This window comes from Nerophis ophidion, linkage group LG06 (assembly GCF_033978795.1).
Source record: "Nerophis ophidion isolate RoL-2023_Sa linkage group LG06, RoL_Noph_v1.0, whole genome shotgun sequence".
NCBI lineage: Eukaryota > Metazoa > Chordata > Actinopteri > Syngnathiformes > Syngnathidae > Nerophis > Nerophis ophidion.
In genome coordinates, this window is record NC_084616.1 from 54,979,414 (window position 1) to 55,001,564 (window position 22,151).

At 42.0% G+C, this 22,151-nt stretch overlaps 1 protein-coding gene and 1 long non-coding RNA gene across 3 annotated transcripts in view; both read left to right on the plus strand.

The window, feature by feature from the left end:
• Nucleotides 1–17,722, plus strand: part of fam120c (family with sequence similarity 120 member C) — a 59,746-nt gene extending 42,024 nt beyond the window's left edge. For both annotated transcript variants that reach the window (XM_061904300.1, XM_061904301.1), the window contains exons 6-17: nucleotides 3,862–3,935; nucleotides 4,187–4,461; nucleotides 5,988–6,150; nucleotides 6,235–6,318; nucleotides 6,416–6,587; nucleotides 6,667–6,916; nucleotides 7,023–7,137; nucleotides 7,238–7,447; nucleotides 7,623–7,860; nucleotides 9,195–9,330; nucleotides 11,828–11,891; nucleotides 12,003–17,722. In XM_061904300.1, coding sequence (XP_061760284.1) covers nucleotides 3,862–3,935; nucleotides 4,187–4,461; nucleotides 5,988–6,150; nucleotides 6,235–6,318; nucleotides 6,416–6,587; nucleotides 6,667–6,916; nucleotides 7,023–7,137; nucleotides 7,238–7,447; nucleotides 7,623–7,860; nucleotides 9,195–9,330; nucleotides 11,828–11,891; nucleotides 12,003–12,254 — 2,033 coding nt within the window. In that variant the 3' untranslated portion in view covers nucleotides 12,255–17,722. The remainder of the gene's footprint in view (nucleotides 1–3,861; nucleotides 3,936–4,186; nucleotides 4,462–5,987; nucleotides 6,151–6,234; nucleotides 6,319–6,415; nucleotides 6,588–6,666; nucleotides 6,917–7,022; nucleotides 7,138–7,237; nucleotides 7,448–7,622; nucleotides 7,861–9,194; nucleotides 9,331–11,827; nucleotides 11,892–12,002) is intronic.
• Nucleotides 17,723–19,120: 1,398 nt separating this feature from the next.
• Nucleotides 19,121–20,642, plus strand: LOC133554963 (uncharacterized). The gene is made up of 2 exons (XR_009807251.1): nucleotides 19,121–19,188; nucleotides 19,813–20,642. It is a non-coding gene; the product is annotated as an uncharacterized LOC133554963 (long non-coding RNA).
• The last annotated feature ends 1,509 nt before the right edge of the window (nucleotides 20,643–22,151 follow it).

A 22,151-nucleotide genomic window follows, 5' to 3' on the forward strand; every position in this document is an offset into this window, starting at 1 on the left:
GTCCACCAAACCCCTCAACGCCTTGACTGCGCCTAGAAATTCTGTCCATAAAAGTTATGAACAGAATCGGTGACAAAGGACAGCCTTGACAGAGTCCAGCCCTCACTGGAAACGTGTCCGACTTACTGCCGGCAATGCGGACCAAGCTCTGACACTGATCGTACATGGAGCGAACCGCCGCAATCAGACAGTCCGATACCCCATACTCTCTGAGCACTCCCCACAGGACTTCCCGAGGGACACGGTCGAATGCCTTCTCCAAGTCCACAAAGCACATATAGACTGGTTGGGCAAACTCCCATGCACCCTCAAGAACCCTGCCGAGAGTATAGAGCTGTTCCACAGTTCCACGACCAGGACGAAAACCACACTGTTCCTCCTGAATCCGAGGTTTGACTATACGGCGTAGCCTCCTCTCCAGTACACCTGAATAAACCTTGCTGGGGAGTGTGATCCCACGATAGTTGGAACACACCCGCCAGCTCCCCTTCTTAAAGAGAGGAACAACCTCCCCGGTCTGCCAATCCAGAGGTACCGCCCCCGATGTACACAAGATGCTGCAGAGTCTTGTCAACCAAGACAGCCCTACAGCATCCAGTGCCTTAAGGAACTCCGGGCGTATCTCATCCACCCCCGGGGCCTTTTCACCAAGGGGCTTTTTAACTACCTCAGCAACCTCAGCCCTAGAAATAGGAGAGCCCACCACAGATTCCCCAGGCACTGCTTCCTCATACGAAGACGTGTTGGTGGAATTTAGGAGGTCTTCGAAGTATTCCTTCCACCGATCCACAACATCCGCAGTCGAGGTCAGCAAAGAACCATCCACACCATACACTGTCTGGACAGTGCACTGCTTCCCCTTCCTGAGGCGGCGGATGGTGGTCCAGAATCGCTTCGAAGCCGTCCGGAAGTCATTTTCCATGGCTTCCCCGAACTCCTCCCATGTCCGAGTTTTCGCCTCCGCGACCGCTGAAGCTGCACACCGCTTGGCCTGTCGGTACCTGTCCACTGCCTCCAGAGTCCTATGAGCTAAAAGAACCCGATAGGACTCCTTTTTCAGCTTGACGGCATCCCTTACCGCTGGTGTCCACCAACAGGTTCTTGGATTACCGCCACGACAGACACCAACCACCTTGCGGCCACAGCTCCAGTCAGCCGCCTCGACAATTGAAGTGCGGAACATGTCCACTCAATGTCCAGCACCTCCCTCGTGACATGTTCAAAGTTATTCCGGAGATGGGAATTGAAACTCTCTCTGACAGGAGACTCTGCCAGACGTTCCAGCAGACCCTCACAATGCGTTTGGGCCTGCCAGGTCTGTCCGGCATCTTCCCCCACCATCGCAGCCAACTCACCACCAGGTGGTGATCGGTAGAAAGCTCTGCTCCTCTCTTCACCCGAGTGTCCAAAACATGAGGCTGCAAATCCAATGACAAAACTACAAAGTCGATCATGGAACTGCGGCCTAGGGTATCCTGGTGCCAAGTGCACATATGGACACCCTTATGTTTGAACATGGTGTTTGTTATGGACAATCTGTGACGAGCACAGAAGTCCAATAACAAAACACCACTTGGGTTCAGATCCAGGCGGCCATTCTTCCCAATCACGCCTCTCCACGTTTCACTGTCGTTGCCAACATGAGCGTTGAAGTCCCCCAGTAGGACAAGGGAATCACCCGGGGGAGCACTTTCCAGTACTCCATGGAGTGTATCCAAAAATTGTGGGTACTCTGAACTGCTGTTTGGTGCATAAGCACAAACAACAGTCAGGACCCGCCCCCCCACTGGGTTGAACTCCAACGTACAGGCTTTGAGCCGGAGGGCAACCAGAATTGCCACCCCAGCTCCTCGCCTCTAACTGCATGCAACGCCAGTGTGGAGTCACTCTCGAGAGAACTGGTTCCAGAGCCCTTGCTGTGCGTCGAGGTGAGTCCGACTATATCCAGCCGGAACTTCTCTACCTCAAGCACTAGCTCAGGCTACGCCCCCCCCCCCCCCTCCTCAGTGAGGTGACGTTCCACGTCCCAATAGCTAGCTTATGTAGCCGAGGATCAGACAGCCAAGTGCCCTGCCTTCGGCTGCCGCCCAGCTCACAATGCACCCGACCTCTATGGCCCCTCCTATGAGTGGTGAGCCCATTGGAGGGATGACCCACGTTGCCTCTTTGGGCTGTGCCCGGCCAGGCCCCATGGGGACAGGCAACCAGGCGCTCGCCATCGTTCCCTAACTCCGGGCCTGTGTATTTATTTTCTCCTCAAGCTTGCACTTTTAACATGGAGGATTACTTATCTAAAATAAAACAGTTTTCTAAACTGGACTTTCAATCGAAGCAGAAGATAGTAAAGGAAGATCTCCATCGAGACAGAGAGACTTTTAAAACTGAAGAAAGATAAGGAAAACTTCTGTAAACAAGTTATCGATGCTTTTGATCTGAAGGAGCTGCGCATGGACTTCATTTATAAGTAAAGGTAAAACCATAATAACGTTTTTTTTTTATTAAATGTGCTTTTCATGATGGTATCCTTACATCACACTAAAATTTTTAAGCGCAGGCCTAAATTTACCGCATGCCTTTGGTAAGTGCCGGAGTGAGAAGGTTTTAAAATATTTAGCGCATGCTTACTTTTACCACATGCCTTTGGTAAGCGCCGGAGTGAGAAGAGGTTTTAAATTAATTAGCGCCCCGGCGGAAATTCAAGGAAGTACGGTGTGTGTGTGTGTGTGTGTGTGTGTGTGTGTGTGTGTGTGTGTGTGTCGTACCTGCTAACCCTCCTGATTTTCCCGGGAGACTCTCGAATTTCAATGCCTCCCGAAAATCTCCCGGGGCAACCATTCTTCCGGTTTTCACTCAGACAACGATATTGGGGGCGTGCCTTAAAGGCACTGCCTTTAGCGTCCTCTCTCACCAGAAAAGGAGAATATTATATATATCTCCGTTATCCATAGGTTTATCTATAACCCATAAAGTAGTCAGGCACGGAGCTATTTCTCAGCGTGTGTTTATTCCAGCAGCCACGTTAATACTCTGACAGACACAGTCTGGATTCCCATCATGCATTGCTTCGAAACTACGGCAAGTAGTAATGTCCAAAAACATAACTGACAAAGTAGAAGGAAGAAGAGACATGGTGACGACGAGTTAGAAGAAGTACGCTTGCAAGTTCCAAAATGATTGGAAAAAATGTCAGTTCACCCAGGAAAGCTCGAAGGGGAAGGGGTGTTTGCTGCCTGCAAATATTGTAGATCAGACTTCTCCATTGAACACGGTGGCTGAACGGATATACTCATTCATGAACGGATTATTTATTCATATATATATATATATATATGTATTTATATGTATGTATGTATATATATATATATATATATGAAATGCTTGAAAATGTCTGTGAGCAACATAACTCAAAAAGTTATCGACAAATTTTGATGTAATGTCCATAAACAACAATTCTCTCATCTACTATGAACACACTTAAGTTGCTTCTTACGGTGTTTTATGCCCCCTACTTACTAGTCCCAAGCTACACAGAGGATTCTGGGAGATAGTGTTTATTTTCAGACCCGGCCAACGCTAAAGCACCAGAAAAAAACTACACCAAGTTTGTTTGATACCGTCAGGCGTCGCAGCATTTTTGTAAAGACTTTGAGACGAAATATCGTGGTATCTACAAAACTGCTAGACCCTTAATGGCTACTGACGGCTGCTTCTGAATTAAGATATGAATCGCTTTGGCCCCAAAGCTTCCACAATAGGTGCTATGATATTTTCTTATTTTTAAAAAAATATGTTAAAATCTCCAGTTGTGACATATTACTTAAAATAATAAATAAAATAATGTGTTTTGGATTTTATACTTAGTACCTGGGTTTGGACCCACTCCATTTGGGGGACCACCTGGCCACATGGGACCGATGCACCTTGGAAAAAATCAGGTAGATACCTTTGCTTCGTCACCTTAACCCATTTGCTGTGTAACGTGTGTGATTGTTCTCAGCTCTAGAGAGATCCATGTAAAGCAGAGGTGGTTTGTGTTTTCTGCTATAATCAGTGTAATATGCTCATCACAAAGGGAGGAGGCTGTGATTCTTTACATGTTAAACCCTCTCACGAAATGTCGTTAGAAGGAAGAAGTAATTTGACATCATTAGCTCTTAACATCTTCTCTTCTCTCATTCCCCATCAGTTCCTTCCTCCCCAAATGCCTGGCTTAAAACCACCTTTTCTAAATGCTCCATTTGGACATGGCGCAGCGCCACTATTCCCGGACCCACCGCCGCCCTCCCAAGACTGCAATGATTCACCGACAGGAAAGATGGGCTTCTCTGACTGGTCGGCGCCATATGATTCCACTCAGGGCGGCGCTCGTTTGCCTAATCACCACACAGGCACTCAGCCTGGTCCTTCTCCGTCGCCTTCCTCTTCATCAGATGGAGATGAACCTAATGACAGTAATGCAAAGTAAGACACAGACCGAGTGGTCTGAACATATCTCATCACATAACACTGTGGCTATATTCATAACATATATTTACTGAACACAGGGAGCGCTTTGGTTTGCCACAGGGTTGGCGGCTGATTTTCAGCCACAGAAATGTTAATAAAAAGAGAACTTGTAAAAAAAAGAGAGTACATTTAACACAAGTGCACTTCATAGTTTAAGTGTAGTTAGTGATATTTAGCACTTTGCGAAAGGTAGTTAGTGAAATTTAGCACTTTGCGAAAACCTTAAACATTTTTGCTTGGAATTAAGAAATAATGTACTGCTGGGCTGCACATAGTGGTGGAACAGTTCACAAAATCCATGGTTTGGATCTGATTGTGTCACTTCATGTCAACTGTAAAGGACGCACACAAAAAAAAATGCTTTGCTCTTGCTACCCGAGTTTTTAGTAATTTTAGAGTTTTCCTGACCACTCAATGTGATCACAGCTACATGATAGCTTGCTGACATTGCCGACCTAAATATTTTCCGGCGTGAGCCACATATTTGTTGAAATTAGCAATATGAAAGTACTATTAGTCATTGAGGCTAACCAGCCCCAACAATAGTTCAAAGTGGTTTCCTAGCAACCTGAAGCTCACTGAGATCAAGCTGTGGGAGTTTTTGGATCGATTTAGAAGCAGCTTCCCTGACCACACATGATCACAACGACAAAGGCTGACACCTCTAACTCGAGCTCTGTCCGGTGGCAGATGTGGATTTGTTGAAAGCTCCGAAAGCTAAACTTCTTCAACTACCTTTCAAATGGCTTCTTTGCAACAGTGCAATCTAAGGAACACATCTTCTAGCTTTGGAAATGTGGGCTCACTGAACGTGTCTCTGGAAACAGAACAAGATAAGGATGATGTTGGAACAAATATATGTCCTACAATCAACTGTGGAAAACCTGCAATGAAATATAGAAAGTCTAAAATTGCAGAATTGCATCCTAAAAAGAGTGATTTGTGACATAAGGAATGAAATGAAGTGTTTTGAAGAGTAAAACTGCACACCATAAAATACCATAGATGAGATGGACCAGACTACATGAATCAATGATGTGACCTTGTCTGGACTGCACATTATGCCGAGACCCAATGCCAGAGCAGTTGACAACAGAGGTGAAACAGATGAAATGGATGTTGCCTCCCCTAAGCAACAAGTGGCTAACTTTCTGCAATTAAAGGAAGCTGATGTTGATATTAACACTTTTGACACATGCGTTCCACTGTAGGAAGGAACAACAATACAACAGCAGTTATCTTAGCAAAGTTCATGTGAAGTTATATAGCTTTAAATCAAAGTTTTAAGCTTCCAAGGAGACGGTTGCAAGTGCAGGGCTAGTCATCTACAGAGGATCCCTTTCAGATTTAGGGTTTTTGACTTTCCATTTAGGTTATCGGTTGTCTTAATAGGTTGAAAAAAAATGTTTCGTTTGTGCAGTATTTTATGATGACTGTAATGTGAAACATGCATATGGCTTTCCCTTCCCCCATTTACACAGCCATTTGGCGGACAAGCCCTCACGCTGGGAGGATCCTGCTATAAGGGGGTGCCCGGTCTCTGGAGATGCTTCACAAGGCAATGGGAGCGGGTCAAACATTCCGTCATTACTGTCTATGGCGACGAGAAGTCACATGGACATAACCACGCCCCCTCTGCCTCAGGTTTGTCATTGTGGTAAAAAACTGAAAAGTATACAATTATGTAGTTTTGTGTAGCTATTGCTGATAGGAAATCAACTGTTTTAGGTTAGTGCTGAGGTTCTTCGTGTAGCGGAACATAGACACAGAAGAGGGCTGATGTACCCACAGATTTACCACATTTTGACCAAGGTAAAGTTACATTTAACTATATAACTAATAAACAAATTTGTTGGGCTACATTTATTGATTTTTAATATATATCTTCTTTTCCTATACGTACCGATAGGGAGAGATGAAAATGCCAGTTTGTATAGAGGATGAGTGTAACTCTGAGCTACCTCCTGCCTCGCTGCTGTTTCGTGCTGCCAGACAATATGCCTATGGCGTCCTCTTCAGTCTGGCTGAAATACACCGCCGCCTGGAAAGACTTGCCCTCCGTAGGAGAGCGCCCTTGGAAGGTAGGAGCTGGCACTCTATAAATTAGATGCAATGACAAAACTCCTTACTCGGAGATTTAACTGCTTTACCCATTCTCAGTTCCTCCAGTGATTGTCAAAGAGTGGAGCAGTGGTAAATCCAAATCCGCTCTGACTCCTGAACTGGTTCCGGCTCTATGTTTCCGAGAGTGGACATGTCCCAACTTGCGCCGCCTGTGGTTGGGTCGTGCCAGTGAGGACCGCTCTAGGAGAACCAGGGCTTTCCTAGCCTGTCTACGCTCTGACTGCCCAGCCCTCCTTAACCCAGCACAGGTCCCACAGCATCTGTTGCTCATGTGCTGCGTGCTCAGGTACGACACTCGAGATTAAGTTGTTTGGAGCTTCTGCTTAGTAAAACTATGACATATAAAAGCTGTAGGTGATTCTTTCTGCTTTAAAGAGTTTATTTTTTTTCAGGTATATGATGCAGTGGCCTGGAGGGAGGATCCTCCAGAGACATGAGCTGGATGCCTTCTTGGCCCAGGCTGTTTCAAATCAGCTCTATGAACCAGACCAGCTACAGGAACTCAAGGTAAAATGCCAGTCTCTCGGCGACTTGCTGCGATTTAAAACTTGATGCATTTTCTCCTATTGTCTACATTTTGACTGAGGTTCATTTGTGTGGCTGTTAGGTGGAGAAGGTTGATGCCCGTGGCGTGCAGCTGGCTGCTCTTTTTATGGCTGGTGTTGACACAGCGCTGTTCATCAACGATGTATGCGGCCAGCCGTTGCCATGGGAACACTGCTGTCCCTGGGGCTTCTTTGATGGCAAACTGTTCCAGAGCAAACTGGCTCGTGCTGCCCGTGATCGTGCTGCCCTGCTCGATATGTGTGAAGGCCAGGTATGAACCCACTCCATTCCTGACCATAACAATTCAATAGCCACAGGGATTAAGGATTTTGACAGCAAAGGGAAATCAAGATTAGATTACTGATTTGATGAAGTCCTGGGCTGTTGATAGGCATACTGTACATAGTGCTAAAAGTTGCAATGTCAATTTTCTTTCTCCTTGACAGGAGGAGCTAGTCTCCAAGGTGGAGAAGATGCGTCAGGCGATACTCGAGGGGATTAATCTATCTCGTCCTCCTCCACCACCACCCCCTCTTCCATCCCCTGCCTTTCTGCCACCTGCTATGGTGCCCCCTTTCTACCCAATGCCCCCTCTCTACCCACCTCGACCCATGGGTGGCATGCCTCCCCATCACCCACATCATCCACACCACCCTGCCCAACACAGACCCAGAGCCTTCCCAGGTACACAGATTAATTCTTAACTTTCTTCCTCTTACAAAAACATGGATGTTTATGGATCTGGACTTGCTATCGTGCATGCAGCTCCTTAGCTGCCGTAGTACAGCTTATTGCTAAAGTTACAGCCCTTTTTTTTATCTCCACCTTCGGTGGTTTCTTACTTCAAAAAATACTCAATTCAATTTTAATCAATATACATCTAAATATTTAAAATGTCTCTAATCTGTTACAAAATAAAAATGTACCAAGGCTGGACAATTATGGCAAAAATAATAATCACAATTATTTTTTTTTCGTATTGTAATCACGATTAATTATGCGATTATTTATTAGTTTGAAAACATGAGTAACTTTTGTACCGCCAAAACTCAACTTTAAATAGTTAAAAAAAAAAAATTGGATATAAATCAGTAACAAATAAACCAAAACAAGTAAAATAATATTACTAGCAATAACAATACATTTAAATAACAATAATATTATTTTAAAAAAACTATAAAATTCAGTATTTCCATTTAATTGTTTTCAATTCAGTTAACGTTTTACGCTTATTTTAGCTCCATAGAGTGCGTACTTTTTGTGGGTGATAATATAATATCAGTAAGTCCCTCACTTAAGTTTGTTTTTCCCCAGAGGGCTTATTGATGGAAGGTAATGTTAGCAGGGCGGCATGGCGTAGTGGGTAGAGCGGCCGTGCCAGAAACCTGAGGGTTGCAGATTCGCTTCCCACCTATTGACATCCAAATAGCTGCCGTTGTGTCCTTGAGCAGGACACTTAACCCTTGCCCCCGGTGCCGCTCACACTGGTGAATGAATGATGAATGAATGATTGGTGGTGGTCGGAGGGGCCGTAGGCGCAAACAGTCTACCCCAGGGCAGCTGTGGCTACAGATGTAGCTTACCAACACCAGGTGTGAATGAATGATGGGTTCCAACTTCTCTGTGAGCGCTTTGAATATCTAACAATAGAAAAGCGCGATATAAATCTAATCCATTATTATTAATATTAGCATAGTCAGTCAGAATGACGCTGCTGCTGGGGCTCGATGCACAAAAATACCAAGCGTTTGGGGTGAAATTATCACTATTTTGTGTTGTGAATCAATATTGCTAAAAATCTTGAAATATCGATCCAAAATCGATTAAATCGATTATTTTAGCCCTAGTGAGCACAGTGAGATACTGCTGCTGCTTTATACACAAGATTACCAGGGGCTAGGCGGGGGACATTGATATCATGACTTTTAATTGATATTGCCCATAATAAAAGATATTGATTAGATCACTTTTCTACCCATCCCTAGTATATTATGTGTCAAAGATGAACTGCTTTTCAGGCATCCAGTCTATACCTCCTCAAGGAGGAAAACTGGAGATTGCCGGTATGGTTGTTGGCCAGTGGGCTGGGAACAAACCAATACGTGGCAGAGGGGGGTTCAACATGCAAGTGGTTTCAGTGGGAGCAGGAAAAGGGTGAGTAATAACTGTGTTAGCTAAACACTAAATATGTGCACAATTTTGGTAAACTATCATGTATTCAAAACACAATCTTAATGTACATATTTGCTCTCCCTTTTGGGAAAGCAAGTGAGTTACAATTTCAACAACCGTTTGGCAACATGTTTTTTTCAAATGTTTTGCATGAGATCAAATGTTTATTTCATCTTGACATTGTAACTCAAGAACTAATCTACATTCCATCCGTAAAGTATTAACAGTGCTACACTATTTTTTACAGTTTGTTTTACAGCTTTACTTTAAAATTGAATAAATACATTTTTGTCATCAACACACTATGCACAATACCCCATAATGGCAATGTGACATTTTTTTAGACATTTTTGTAAACTTCAAGACTAAAAAACTAAGCAATCACATGCACATAAGTATTTAAAGCCTTTGCCATGAAGCTCAAAAGTAAGCTCTGATGCAACATGCATGTTTCAACTGATCTTCCTTCTGATATTATTACATCTTAATGAGTGCACCTGTGGTAAATGCAGTTGTTTGGACATGATTTGGAAAGGCACATACCTGTCTATAAATAAGGTTCTACACTTGACACTGCGTGGCAGATCACAAACCAAGCATGAAGTGGAGGGAATCGTCTGTGAACCTCTGAGACTGGATCATCTTCAGACACAAATCTGCCGAAGGGTACAGAAAAATATTTGCTCCTTTGTGAAGGTCCCAAGGAGCACAGTGGCCTCCATCATCAGTAAATGGAAGACGTTTGGAACCACCAGGACTCTTCTTAGAGCTACCCAGTCGTCAAAACTGAGCGATCGGGGGAGAAGGGTCATAGTCAGGGAGGTGACCAAGAACCCAATGGACACTGTCAGCGCTACAGTATTCCTCTGTGGCGAGAGAAGAACCTCCAGAAGGATAACCATATCCGCAGCAATCCAGTAATCAGGCCTGTATGGTAGAGCGGCCAGACGGAAGCCATTCCGTAGTAAAAACAAATTGAAGCCTGCCTCGAGTTTGCCGAAATGCACCTAAAAGACTCTGACCGTAAGAACCAAAATTATCTGGTCAGATGATACAAAAATTTACATATTTTGCGTAAATGCAAGATGTCATGTTTGGAGGAAACCAGGCACTGTTCATTACCAGGCCAAATCCATCCCTCCAGTGAAGCATGGTGGTGGCAGCATCATGCAGTGGGGATGTTTTTCGGTGGCAGAAACTGGCGGACTAGTCAGGATAGAGGGAAAGATGAATGCAGCAACGTACAGAGAAATTCTGGATGAAAACCTGCTTGAAATCAGACTTGTGCGACCGTTCATCTTTCAGCAAGACAATGACCCTCAGCACACAGCCAAGTACTCAAAGGAGTGTCTTCAGGACTACTCTGTGAATGTCCCTAAGTGGCGCAGCCAGAGCCCAGTGTTGAATTCCATTAAACACTGTCGCTTACTATCCAATCTGGTGGAGCATTAGAGGTGCTGCTAAGAGTAATGGTTGAAACTCCTCAGAGATAGGTGAAGTTTGTGGCATCATATTCAAAAGAACTTGAGGCTGTAATTGCTGCCAAAGGTGCATCAATAAAGTATTGAGCAAAGGCATTGAATACCTATGTACATGTGATTTCTTTTTTTTTTCTTTTAATACGTTTTCAAAAATGTCGAACATTTTTACATTGTCATGTAGAATTTTGAGGACAAAAATGTATTTATTAAATTTTAGCTCTAACATTAAATGTGGAAAAAGTGAAGCGCTTTGAATATTTTCCAGATGTACTGTAACTAACCCCAATTATAACTATCCATCCCATCCATCCATTTTTTACCGCTTGTCCCGTTCGGGGTAGCATTGGTTGCTGGAGCCTATCTCGGCTGCATTACTAATAATCACAAAATGGTGTGCTCCAAATACAATTATAATCTCTGCAGTGGTGGATAGTATGGATGTGAATCTTAAAACAAGTCACTGTTCAATTTGACTCTGAATCTTGGGGTGACAAAACGATTCAGAATCTATTCTCGATTCAAACTAATTCTTACATTTTGTTATTTGCTATTTATAAAAAAACTTTTTATAATAAAAACAGGTTACAAGTTACAAAACCTCCTATTGGCCACTAACTAATGAGAATACTTAAGATAAGTAAGTACAGAGATGGCTTAAAAAGCATATTTTTAAAAACACATTCTTGAAGAAAATTTGGAATCGATTCAGAATCGTAATAAGAATTGCGATTCGGAGGTGAACTGATTTATTTCCGCACCCTTAGTGGATGGACAGAAAAATGATAAACACAAAAGTATGCACATTGAAGCCAAACCACTGATCTATGTATCTTTTCTTAGCAACAACAAAAAGTGATCCACATACTTGCCATAGTCTGGCACTGCACCTTCAGTCATTTGATGGTAGAACGTAGTAATTTATTGGGGGAAAACTAGCGTTTTGCCCCATCATTGATTTTTTTACTATGACAACTTTTTTTTCTGTTTGCCCACCACAGGAGGGGTAAAGATATTCCCGGAAAGCTACGAGGAGGGAAGAAGGCAACTGCCAGCAGAACACAGGTATGACCATGCCAACAGCCAAATTTGAACGGAAACATTTTTCTGAATTCATAGAATCACCAGAGAACAAGCTTGAAATCGTCATTCCTTCCAACTCTTTCGTTCCCCCAGACATCGTCCCCCCCTCCATCCAACAGTTCCCCAAAGCCCCCAGAAGAGGTGGGCTCCACGCCAGAGGTTGCGACTCAGCAGCTGAATGGCAGCTCAGCAGCCATTGGGCAGCCCTTGGAGCTGGTTCCCCTGACCCAGCCAATCCAGTGTGCCTTAGCCAGCAGAGACAACCATTCAGAGGGGGTCCAAGTGGAGGCCCCCTGTTGCCTTGACGACTGCCCTTCAGATGGAGCGCTACAGAAAGAGGAGTGACGGGATGCTCGGAGAGAGATTTATGTGTTCGACTGCCTTTCCCTGTCTTTGTAGCCCTGCCTCCTAACTGTGCATGCTATCCCATGGAGCAGGAAGCCATTAGAGCATCCGTCTCCTTTTCTTTTCTGCTCCATGTGATGCGTCCAAACAGTTGGTTGTCAAAGCAGTTAAACCCTGTTTTTAGTTTTCTCATGTGCTTTTATGTTTTTATAAAGAGAAGTCTTCTCTGTAAGTCTAAGCGCCCTACCCCTCAAAAAATAGCTTTTCTCCCGCACACAAAGTAACGTAAGTTTCACGTTCCACTCTTGTCACCAACCACCACTTAAACAAGCCCCCTCATGTACGGTCACCTGTACAGTTTGAGTTTTGTATGTTGGTTTATTAGTCCCATTGTATGAAACTGCGCACACATTTGTGGTTCCCGGTGACAGATTGTATGTGGTTTCCATGGGTACAACATCTAGACCTTGTCACTATGGTCTGTGTGTCGATGCGATTTGTGATTGTCGTGTCATCTAAGCGTTGACTGACAAGAGCTCCAAGGAACATTCAGAGACTTACCTTTTAACATGTTGAAAGATTTAACGTAAATATTGTCCCCACAATGGCCCCCAACTGTGCAAAATAGCAGCACTGCTTGAAAAAAAAGAATTCCATATCCCCTTTATAGTTTGATTGGTTATCAATCACTGGAGCATTTCTGATATTAGGATGCTATATTACTTTGCATAGCCCAGAGTTTAGCTATGCTCACAGACCCCAGGAATTTGTGCACCTTAATCCCTAATGTATGCAAAGTTATACCCTGCTCCTAGAAAAGTGCATTATTATATTATATTCCTCGCCTCCCGACCCTTTCTACAAGAGTTTTGATTGTACTATCCCAACAGAAGCACTTGTTGTATTTAAATATAAGAAAAAAAATGCCCCGATACAAAATAATTGACTTTAGCACGTAAGGGGTGTGCGCCTAACTAATGGAGACATGTAGAAGAACATTTAGAGATAGAAATCTATTTGAGAGACGTCAGAATGTGTACAGAGTGGTTCGAAACAAAGAGGCACTTTGTTTTTAAGATGTTAAACCACACTGGAAGGTCCTCTGCCAGGTGATAAAAAAGTGAAACACTCTGAGGCACCTTTCTAGAGTTATAGGCCAAAAAGAAGAGACTGCTGCCTAGCAGCTAGTGCAAATAAGCGGAAAAGGTCTCATGCAGACCCTGCAAAGCCACATCATTCTCTAAGGAACTTTTTAAGGAAACCTGATTACCCATGTTTCCTGGGAATTGGTTTCAGAAAAGTAACTTCCAAAGTGAATTTTAACGCAGCTGGCCGACAAGTGGCCACTGATGTAAAGGGGTGTGTCAGCTTAGCCTCAAAGATCCCTCCATCCTTGGGTGGCGATTAAGTAACTGTTGTCCTGGCAATTGCCTCAAGCTGAAAGCTTGTGCGTTGCCAAGCTGTAGTGTGTCACTTTAAACCAACAGAATGCTCTTCCCTTCCCCAAAGTCACTCTGACAAACAACGTGGAAACTTTATGGGTCGTAACATGCGTCATGGAGAGAGGGCACCCTCACAGTGCCCCTAGTGTCCCACTCATGTTTGGAGAGTGAATTGTTTTGTTAAAGCAATTATGTTTGCATTTAACGAAATGTCCCCTCCACAGACAATGGAAATCAACATATGTACTTTTTACCAGTTCTATATACAGAACAACTGCATGTTTCAAAGCAGTAGACATACCCGAGAGATGCTATCCAGTGGCATGAAAATATGCTATACAGTATAAAAAGGCAAGTCAACAAGAAAGCACCTTATTTTCATACTATGTTGATGACTTGTGCCCTTTCATGTGCCACAAAATTAACATGGAAATGCTATTTTAAAGGAAAAGACTGACTATATGTAAGCGTAATGTAGTCGTGTCAGACATGCCCCACTGTATGAACACAACCATTACAGAAAACGCAAATAGCCGACCCAGTGACAAGTGTAGGTAGACTTGCGCTCGTCACATGACTGGGGCATGCCGTCGTTTCTTAACACGGAATGACATGAAAAAAGAGGTTATCAATGAGAAATAAAACAACACGAATGCTGTATGTTTCTCATAGTTCAAAAATGGCGGCGTCTGGACTTTAAAAACTCTTTAGACATCAAAGACTAGGCTGGAGAACATGGCTCCACTGGCCAAAATACCAAGTCTAGACTTTCTAGGAGTCACATACTTAACTGCTTTCAACTATTTTGACATTAGGACATGTATTTCAATAGTACATCATTAGAGGCTGGCTTTTCTGCGGCAAGCCAGTGTTATCTGGTATACGATGCCCTTTTATCGATCGCGACACACACACCAAAAAGCACGCTTACACACAAATGCACGCACACACACACACTAAATAGATATTCAGTTGTTTGTTACCAGCAGCATTCTCTCTGCTTTCGTGCTTAAGTGATATATTTGTGCAGTTTCAGTTGCCAGTGGAGTGGTTGTCAGTTCATTGGAGATCATTTGGTAACATTCTCGACTGACTCAGAATCCCTACACTCACGTTAGCATGGACATGAAAAAATACATGAGACGTTTCAGGTAGACGAAGTACCACATTGATACATGCACATAAACGCACAATACATGCACATACATAGATGTTTGACCCTGAGTTACACAGTAGCTAGTATGGATAAAAACAGCAACACAATACATAATCTTGTGTCCCTTTTTTGTGCTCGTCTGTTTTAGTTCAATAGGGATTTGAATAATTACTTCTTTTTTTTATGCTTGTTAAACCAACCTCCCTTGCCTCTGCTTTTTTGACCCCTCTTCCCCTCCTATCCACACACATTTTTTATTATACATGATCTTTTATCTTTCTCCTAACACAAGCACAGACATAGTTCCCCTTCACTTTGGTCCCCACGAAGCAACAACTCCTTTGGATTTGTCACCAGGCCACCACCTCCAATGATGTTTCTTGTCACAAAAGAGAGCAACCAATGTATAGTTAAATTTAATAAATTATATGATTACACTTGTAAAATCCACCATGAGTCAGAAGAAGAGCTATTTAATGTTGAATATTTAATAGCAGGGGGGTACAGAACACGCAGAGGTAAATGTATATTAACCATTTGTTTGTGATTTGATCATTTGTCTTAACCAGGGTTTCTGCTGAGGAATTAATACCAAAAATTTTAAGATTTTAAAAATACGACCCAAAACCAGGTTGCTGGCCTTAAGACTTAGACTTGGTCTTCCTGTTATTGTCATTTAAATTTGAACTTTACAATACAAATAAGAAAAACATTTTGTTGCATTAGTAATGAAATTTCCTTGCTAATGCAACCGCTAGTCAGCGATTTCTTCATGGGGACTACACACACAATCACCTCAGATAGTTTAGAAGTAAACACAAACACACAGACACAAGGATATAAACTTAAGTTCTCACTTTCACACAACAACCGCCTCCTTGCTTCGCCCGTAGCCCTAGGATCATTTGCATTGGCCGCCTTTCTCTTTTCTCTCTTGACTGCCCTGCCCATTTAATCAATCCAACTAACAGTAATGGTTATCTTAACATTAATAATCAATTTCTGTATGTATCTAGCCAGAGTTTTAAAAAAAATTCTGGAAAAAAAAAACTTAAATTCAGTTGTGCACATTGTGTTTTTCTTACTATTTTAATGTTATTACATCTTCTAATCCTACCGTTGCTTCGGTTAGTACTGAAATACGCTTAGCCCACCTAGAGATTTGAACTGTAATGATTGCGATTTTCCTTACCTTTATATGGCATCTTTAGACAACTTCACCATTAACGTACGTAAGTAAATATTGCCCGTTACCGATGAGAACCATTGTCTGCACTCTTGATTTTCATAATATCCCTGATGATAATTTTGTGGTTGACTTTACCAATCTAAGCTGAACTCTGCGCCCTTACACAAAGCAGCGAAAAGATGTCACCTGAGAACTAAACAAAGTACACCTACAATCCCCTTTCTCCCAAATCCCCCATAGTCTATCCCCGCCTCCCAGAAATGTCTTATAGATGAGTATGATTTTTTATATATATATAATATATATATATATTATATATATATATATATATATATTATATATATATATATATATATATACACATATATATATAGTCTGTGTGTATAATGACATTGCAGCACGTGTGATTTTAAGACTGAGAGGTAACGGTGGCTATACACCGTGGTTGTCGTGGAGACGCAAACAGACAGGGAAGCAGGAAGGAAGTGTGAAAAGCAAGGAGTAGGCGAGAAGCTAGAAATCAAGAGGGGATGTATCTTGAACTCGCTCGTTCACACTGTTTGAATAGTTCTACATTGACTGAATTTAGGCTGTGGGAAGCACTGTGCACACTCATGAGATCCAGTACCCCGGAAGCAGTGACGCTCAACAAATACGCTGTCAATTGTGCTGGGGTTTTAGTTCCCCTCTCCTCCCCCTTTACTTTTCTAATGTTGTCACACTTTCTCAAGCTTGCCTTAACTCACTCAACTCCAAAGTGGGCCAGTTTTCTTTGAATCATAGCTTTGAGAATGATGGGATCATGTGAACATCATGACAATTTGTTGCAGTGCGTCACCGTATTTGGTGAGCATTTTTAGTGTGTAGTCTTTCTAATTTGATTAGTTATTTGCAACCAATCATGGAGTAGATGTTACAATTTCCCACTCCTCCAAGGAGGGGTACAAACCTCTCTACTTATGTTTTACAAGGAAACCCTGTGCTCCTGACTTGACTGTGAGCTTAAAAACACCTATGCCCACGTCAGTGAGCAGGAGTTTCTCAGAAAGGCTGACAATGTTAGATAAGTCCTGGGGTAAGAAAAGTGCTGTGCAGTGTAAGCGTTAAACAGTATTAAGGTTATGAGTGTGGAAAGGTTGACATGTCTTGTACCTGTTCCGATCTATCTGCAGGATTCTCACAGCATTTTGTCCAGAGTGAATGAAGGTTCCTATCTGTCTTGTCTACACTGCCACTCCCCCCTCAGAACCCTCCAAACTCCATAATTACCCTCTCCCCTTTGCAAAGGTGCTCCAATCAATGTTTGCCCTCTCCTACCACTTAGTTCAAACATGCTTTCAGGAGTACCCAGAACCACCTAACTACCTGCACAACAAAAAGGGTTCCTATGTATCCATGATATTATTGTTATAGAGATATTATCATCATCATTATCGCTGTTATAATTATGGTCGGTATAATTTGTCATCATTGTTAGCATTATGGAAGCACCAGACTGTTTGTGGAAAGATGAGCGAAGAAAAAAAAAAGTGACTTTTTTTTGTCTGGCTGTTGGTGGTCTGATCACAGAGGGAGGGGAGGAATGGTTCAGAAAGAGACAAAGATGGCAGTCATGTTTGTACTGGTTGGGAAATGACTTACAGTGCTGAAATAAAATTTATTCTTTTAGTAAAAAAAATCAGCCCATGTACCCAGTCTGCTTTTTTTTCCCCAAAGAGAAATGTCAAAAAATTATAAAAAATTTAAATCCTAAACAATAGTTTTCTACATTTATTGAAGTAGAACTAGTCCCATGTATTTACAACACTATTGATGCAGCGCTACAATAGAGTGATTTCAGTTCCAATTGTAGAAAGAAGAGGGCAATAACCCTGACAAAAAAATCACTTAAACTATCTGAAGAAGCCTATGAATCTTGCCATGTATTTTTATATAATACCAAAATGTATTTTCAATAGAACATACATACCGTAATAGAGCACATTATCAATCGGGATTAAGACCGTTGTGTTATGTCCATCCATTTTTTACCGCTTGTCTCTTTTGGGACCTATCCCAGCTGCACACGGGCGGAAGGCACAGTACACCCTGGAGAAGTTGCCACCTCATCGCAGGGCCAACACAGATACACAATATTCACACTCACTTTTTGACACTTAGAAAAAAATTCACGACTTCTTGACACTTGGAAAAAAATCCATACTTTTTGACACTTGGAAAAAAATCCAGACTTTTTGACACTTAAAAAATCCAGACTTTTGACACTTAAAAAGAATCCCGAATTATTGACACTTGGAAAAAAATACAGATTTTTTGACACTTACAAAAATACCGACTTTTGGACAAAAAAATTCTGACTTTTTGACTCTTAAAAAAAATCCTCATTTTTTTGACGTTTAAAAAAAATCCATATTTTTTTGACACTTAAAAAGAATCCCGACTTTTTGACACATGGAAAAAAATCCCGATTTCTTGACACTTAGAAAAAATCCCGATTTCTTGACAAAAAAAAATTCTGACTTTTTGCCAAAAAAAAAGTCTGACTTTTTGACACTTATAAAAAAATCCAGATTTATTGACACTTGAAAAAATCCTGATTTTTTTTTGACGCTTGAAAAATCTGGATTATGTGACACTTTAAAAAAATCCCGATTTTTTTGACACTGAAAAAAAAATCTCGCTTTTTTAGACAAAAACATTCCACTTTTTGACCCCAAACAAATCTTCACTTTTTGATACTTACAAAAAAATCTCGACTTTTTGACAGTATGCATAGAAACTCCGGATCTTTTGACGCTAAAAAAAAATCCCGATTTTTTTTTACACTTAAAATCAATCCAGATTTTTTTACCAAAAAAAATGTCCTGACTTTTTGACACAATATGGGAGAGGAAATCCTTTAACTTCAAATTGTAGCTAATATATGCCTATAGCTTGTTGCGACATTACTTTACAAGCACAACGTATGATCCTAACATACGGGTAATATCAAGTCAACGCTGTATTATGATTTATTGAAATCTCGTTCTCGTTTACTTTTTCGTATCGCGAGACTTCCTCGCGTTGGCAACCGCCTGCAGTAAACCCGGTCAAAACCACTTCGACTAGAATGATGGCGTGGATGTGAATCAGAACAAGACAAGCTGGGTAATTTCTAAATATTAAAGCGATTTTGTTGCTTTGTCACTGCGGGGACTACGAGCGAACCACGGCCATTACAAGGTAGTAACAACCGTGGCTCCGGGGCGGCGGATGTGGAGGCAGTCGCACTGAGAGGTCGAAAACCGCCAATTCTTGCTAGCTGTCAGCTAGCTAGTCACAAGTGTCGGAGCTAAGTTGCTTTCTTCTGCCTGCTTGTGGGCGTTCTGCTTAAAAGTATGTCGCTATCCTCGCTGGGAAGTAAACCATGGTTGACTGACTATGACTTTTATTGCCAGGTCTTCTAACGAAGCAGCTATCTAGCTATACAGGGCTCAGACGGTGATCAGGTTAGCCTTAGCCTCACCTGAGTTATGAGGAAGGAGACGTTAGCAGGAATGTTTATGCTTGATTGTGTTATGTAGTGGTATATCGATCCAATATTTAGCTCATATTCCCAGTTGCATTACACAACTGAAAATGCATTTATTTGGTAAAGCAAACATTTTACATATGATAAACTAGTCTTTTCAGCCAACGTCAGAAATGAATGCATTTCCCCCTTCATCGGTTCTATTTTTCCTGTGTTATTCAAATGTCAGCACTCATCGGTTGTGTTTTCTTGTTCCCAAGGTACTCGTGTGCTTCTGGGCTGTCTCATGCAGCAAATGAAAGCCCTCAAAGGATGTTTGCATTGTTAGTGACAAGATGGCCGCCATCTACGTTCCCTCAAATGGCAATGGGGCTGTGGGATGAGGTAGTAGTTTGTATAGTTTTAGGATCACACCAGATCTGGGAGATAACTATACAGCCTACTGTCTTTCCCACGGCAACCTAACTGTCTTCCAAATGACAAAAGGCCAACATCCTAAGTTGCCATGGAGACTGGCTGCAGTCCTTGATGCTTACAGGAGACCAACGATTGGCGATTCCTTCAGCTACTGAAAGGTCTCCCATGAAGCTGCCATCTACTACGAGGACTTTTGATGGATGTGTAGCTGTGCTGTAGTGAGGTAGTAAGTTGTGTTGTTGTGGGATGTGGGATATTCCATCCCCCTTTTGAAGATACAACTATACAACTCACTGCCTTCCACAATGTGGCAGCTTAATACCCGTTGATGCAGCTTCCGCTCATGTCCTTTACCTTTGTAAAGGCCCTTCAGTTCTTACTTTGTAGTTTCCTTATTGGTTCAATGGAACAATGCACATTATGAACAAACATACACTGTTCATGTGCCAGATGATGGAGGCTACTTTCTGGTTGATGGAAATTAAATAGAAAAAGTGATTTTTCTCTTGCCGTGTTATGGGATCTGAGCCGAGGATGTTGTTCTGGCTTGTGCAGCCTTTTGAGAAATTTGTAAGTAAACTTTGATTGACTGATTGAAAAATACTGTGTTCAGTAAGCTTTTATAACTAAATATGTGCAACTTTTTCAAAATTAAAGCCTGTAATGCACCTTTTTTGGGTACAAGACTTACTTTCAATATACTTGATAAGATTTTGAGGATTTTACATTGCTACAAAGGAATGAAAAAACACAAACTTTAGCCGTTAGATTTACAGGGATTTCAGTGGTGCTTGAAGTTCAGTACATGGTAATGCTTTCACTTTGTTAAATGTGTAAGATTTAGCAATTATTTGGATCAAAAATAAGTTTCTAATGGCATCAACAAGTGTTGCAACAACATTTGCGTGCACTTTGTTTCTTTACCATACTAATAGGAAATATGAGGTAGTAGTTAGTCGTCTGAGTGCAGCTGGAATAGGCTGCAGCTCCCCACAATCCCAACAGGGACAAGCCGTAGAAATGGATGGAATTTAGCAACTTCAGGAATCTTAAAAGGAGTTTTAGTCTGGCATTCAGAATAATGAGAATATGGATCGTTTTTGTTTTTTTTATCATGATGTATACAACAAAGTTCCTCTATTAGCTATCTTAAATGTCTTTGAAAATGCTTAATGTTTCAACACTGTTTAAATAAATGTTTGGTTGGATGAATTTAACGATCCATTTTTGTAAAAAGGTTTCAACATATCTTTTTTTACAAGATGGCCCTGCTGTAGGGACTGCTGGTTGCAGGAACTATGTGTTTTGTTTTATGTGTTTCACTCTGGTTTTTACCTTTTGGTTCAGGCACTTTTGTGATTTATGCACTGTTTTTTTGGTGCTTTTTTTGTGTACTTTTGGATCTGCCTTGGGGGGGCTTCTGTTTCTGACACGCGTTTCGGGCTGGCTGCTCTGAAAAACCCAGCCTACTCCGGTTTGTTCCTTGTCTGAGCTGCTGTGACGCAGATTACTGTACTAACACGTATAACAGCCAAAAGCACAGATTTCGGCCATTGAAATACTTTTAATAGTTCAAGACTTATGGTCATTTAAAAAGTTTTTATGTTAAAGGTCTTAAAAAATTATGTACAACGTTCGGTGGTCCAGATTGAAAATCATAACGGGCCACATGTAGCCCCCGGGGTGTATTTTCACCAAGTCTGCCTTACATTCTACTTCCACGAGCCAATACTTTGGGCACATAGCTAGTGTGCGCCATGTGATGAGGTAAGGTGTGGAGGAGAGCATGAGTATGGACAATGTAGAAGCAATGATAAGTTGAAGTGTTTTAATTGTGGATGCAATCAAACAGCAGTTTACTGAGAATGCATCATTAGCAAACAGGCAACAGAAGTACAGCAAATCAGTAGAAATAAATATTACATGTGCCAAAGCAGGGCTTCACAGTGGCAGAGGGGTTAGTGTTTCTGCCTCACAATACGAAGGTCCTGAGTAGTCAGGGTTCAATCCTGGACTCGGGATCATTCTGTGTGGAGTTTGCATGTCCTCCCACTTCCAAAGACATGTACCTGGGGATAGGTTGATTGGCAACACTAAATTGGCCCTAGAGTGTGAATGTTGTCTGTCTATGTGTGTTGGCCCTGCGATGAGGTGGCGACTTGTCCAGGGTGTACCCCGCCTT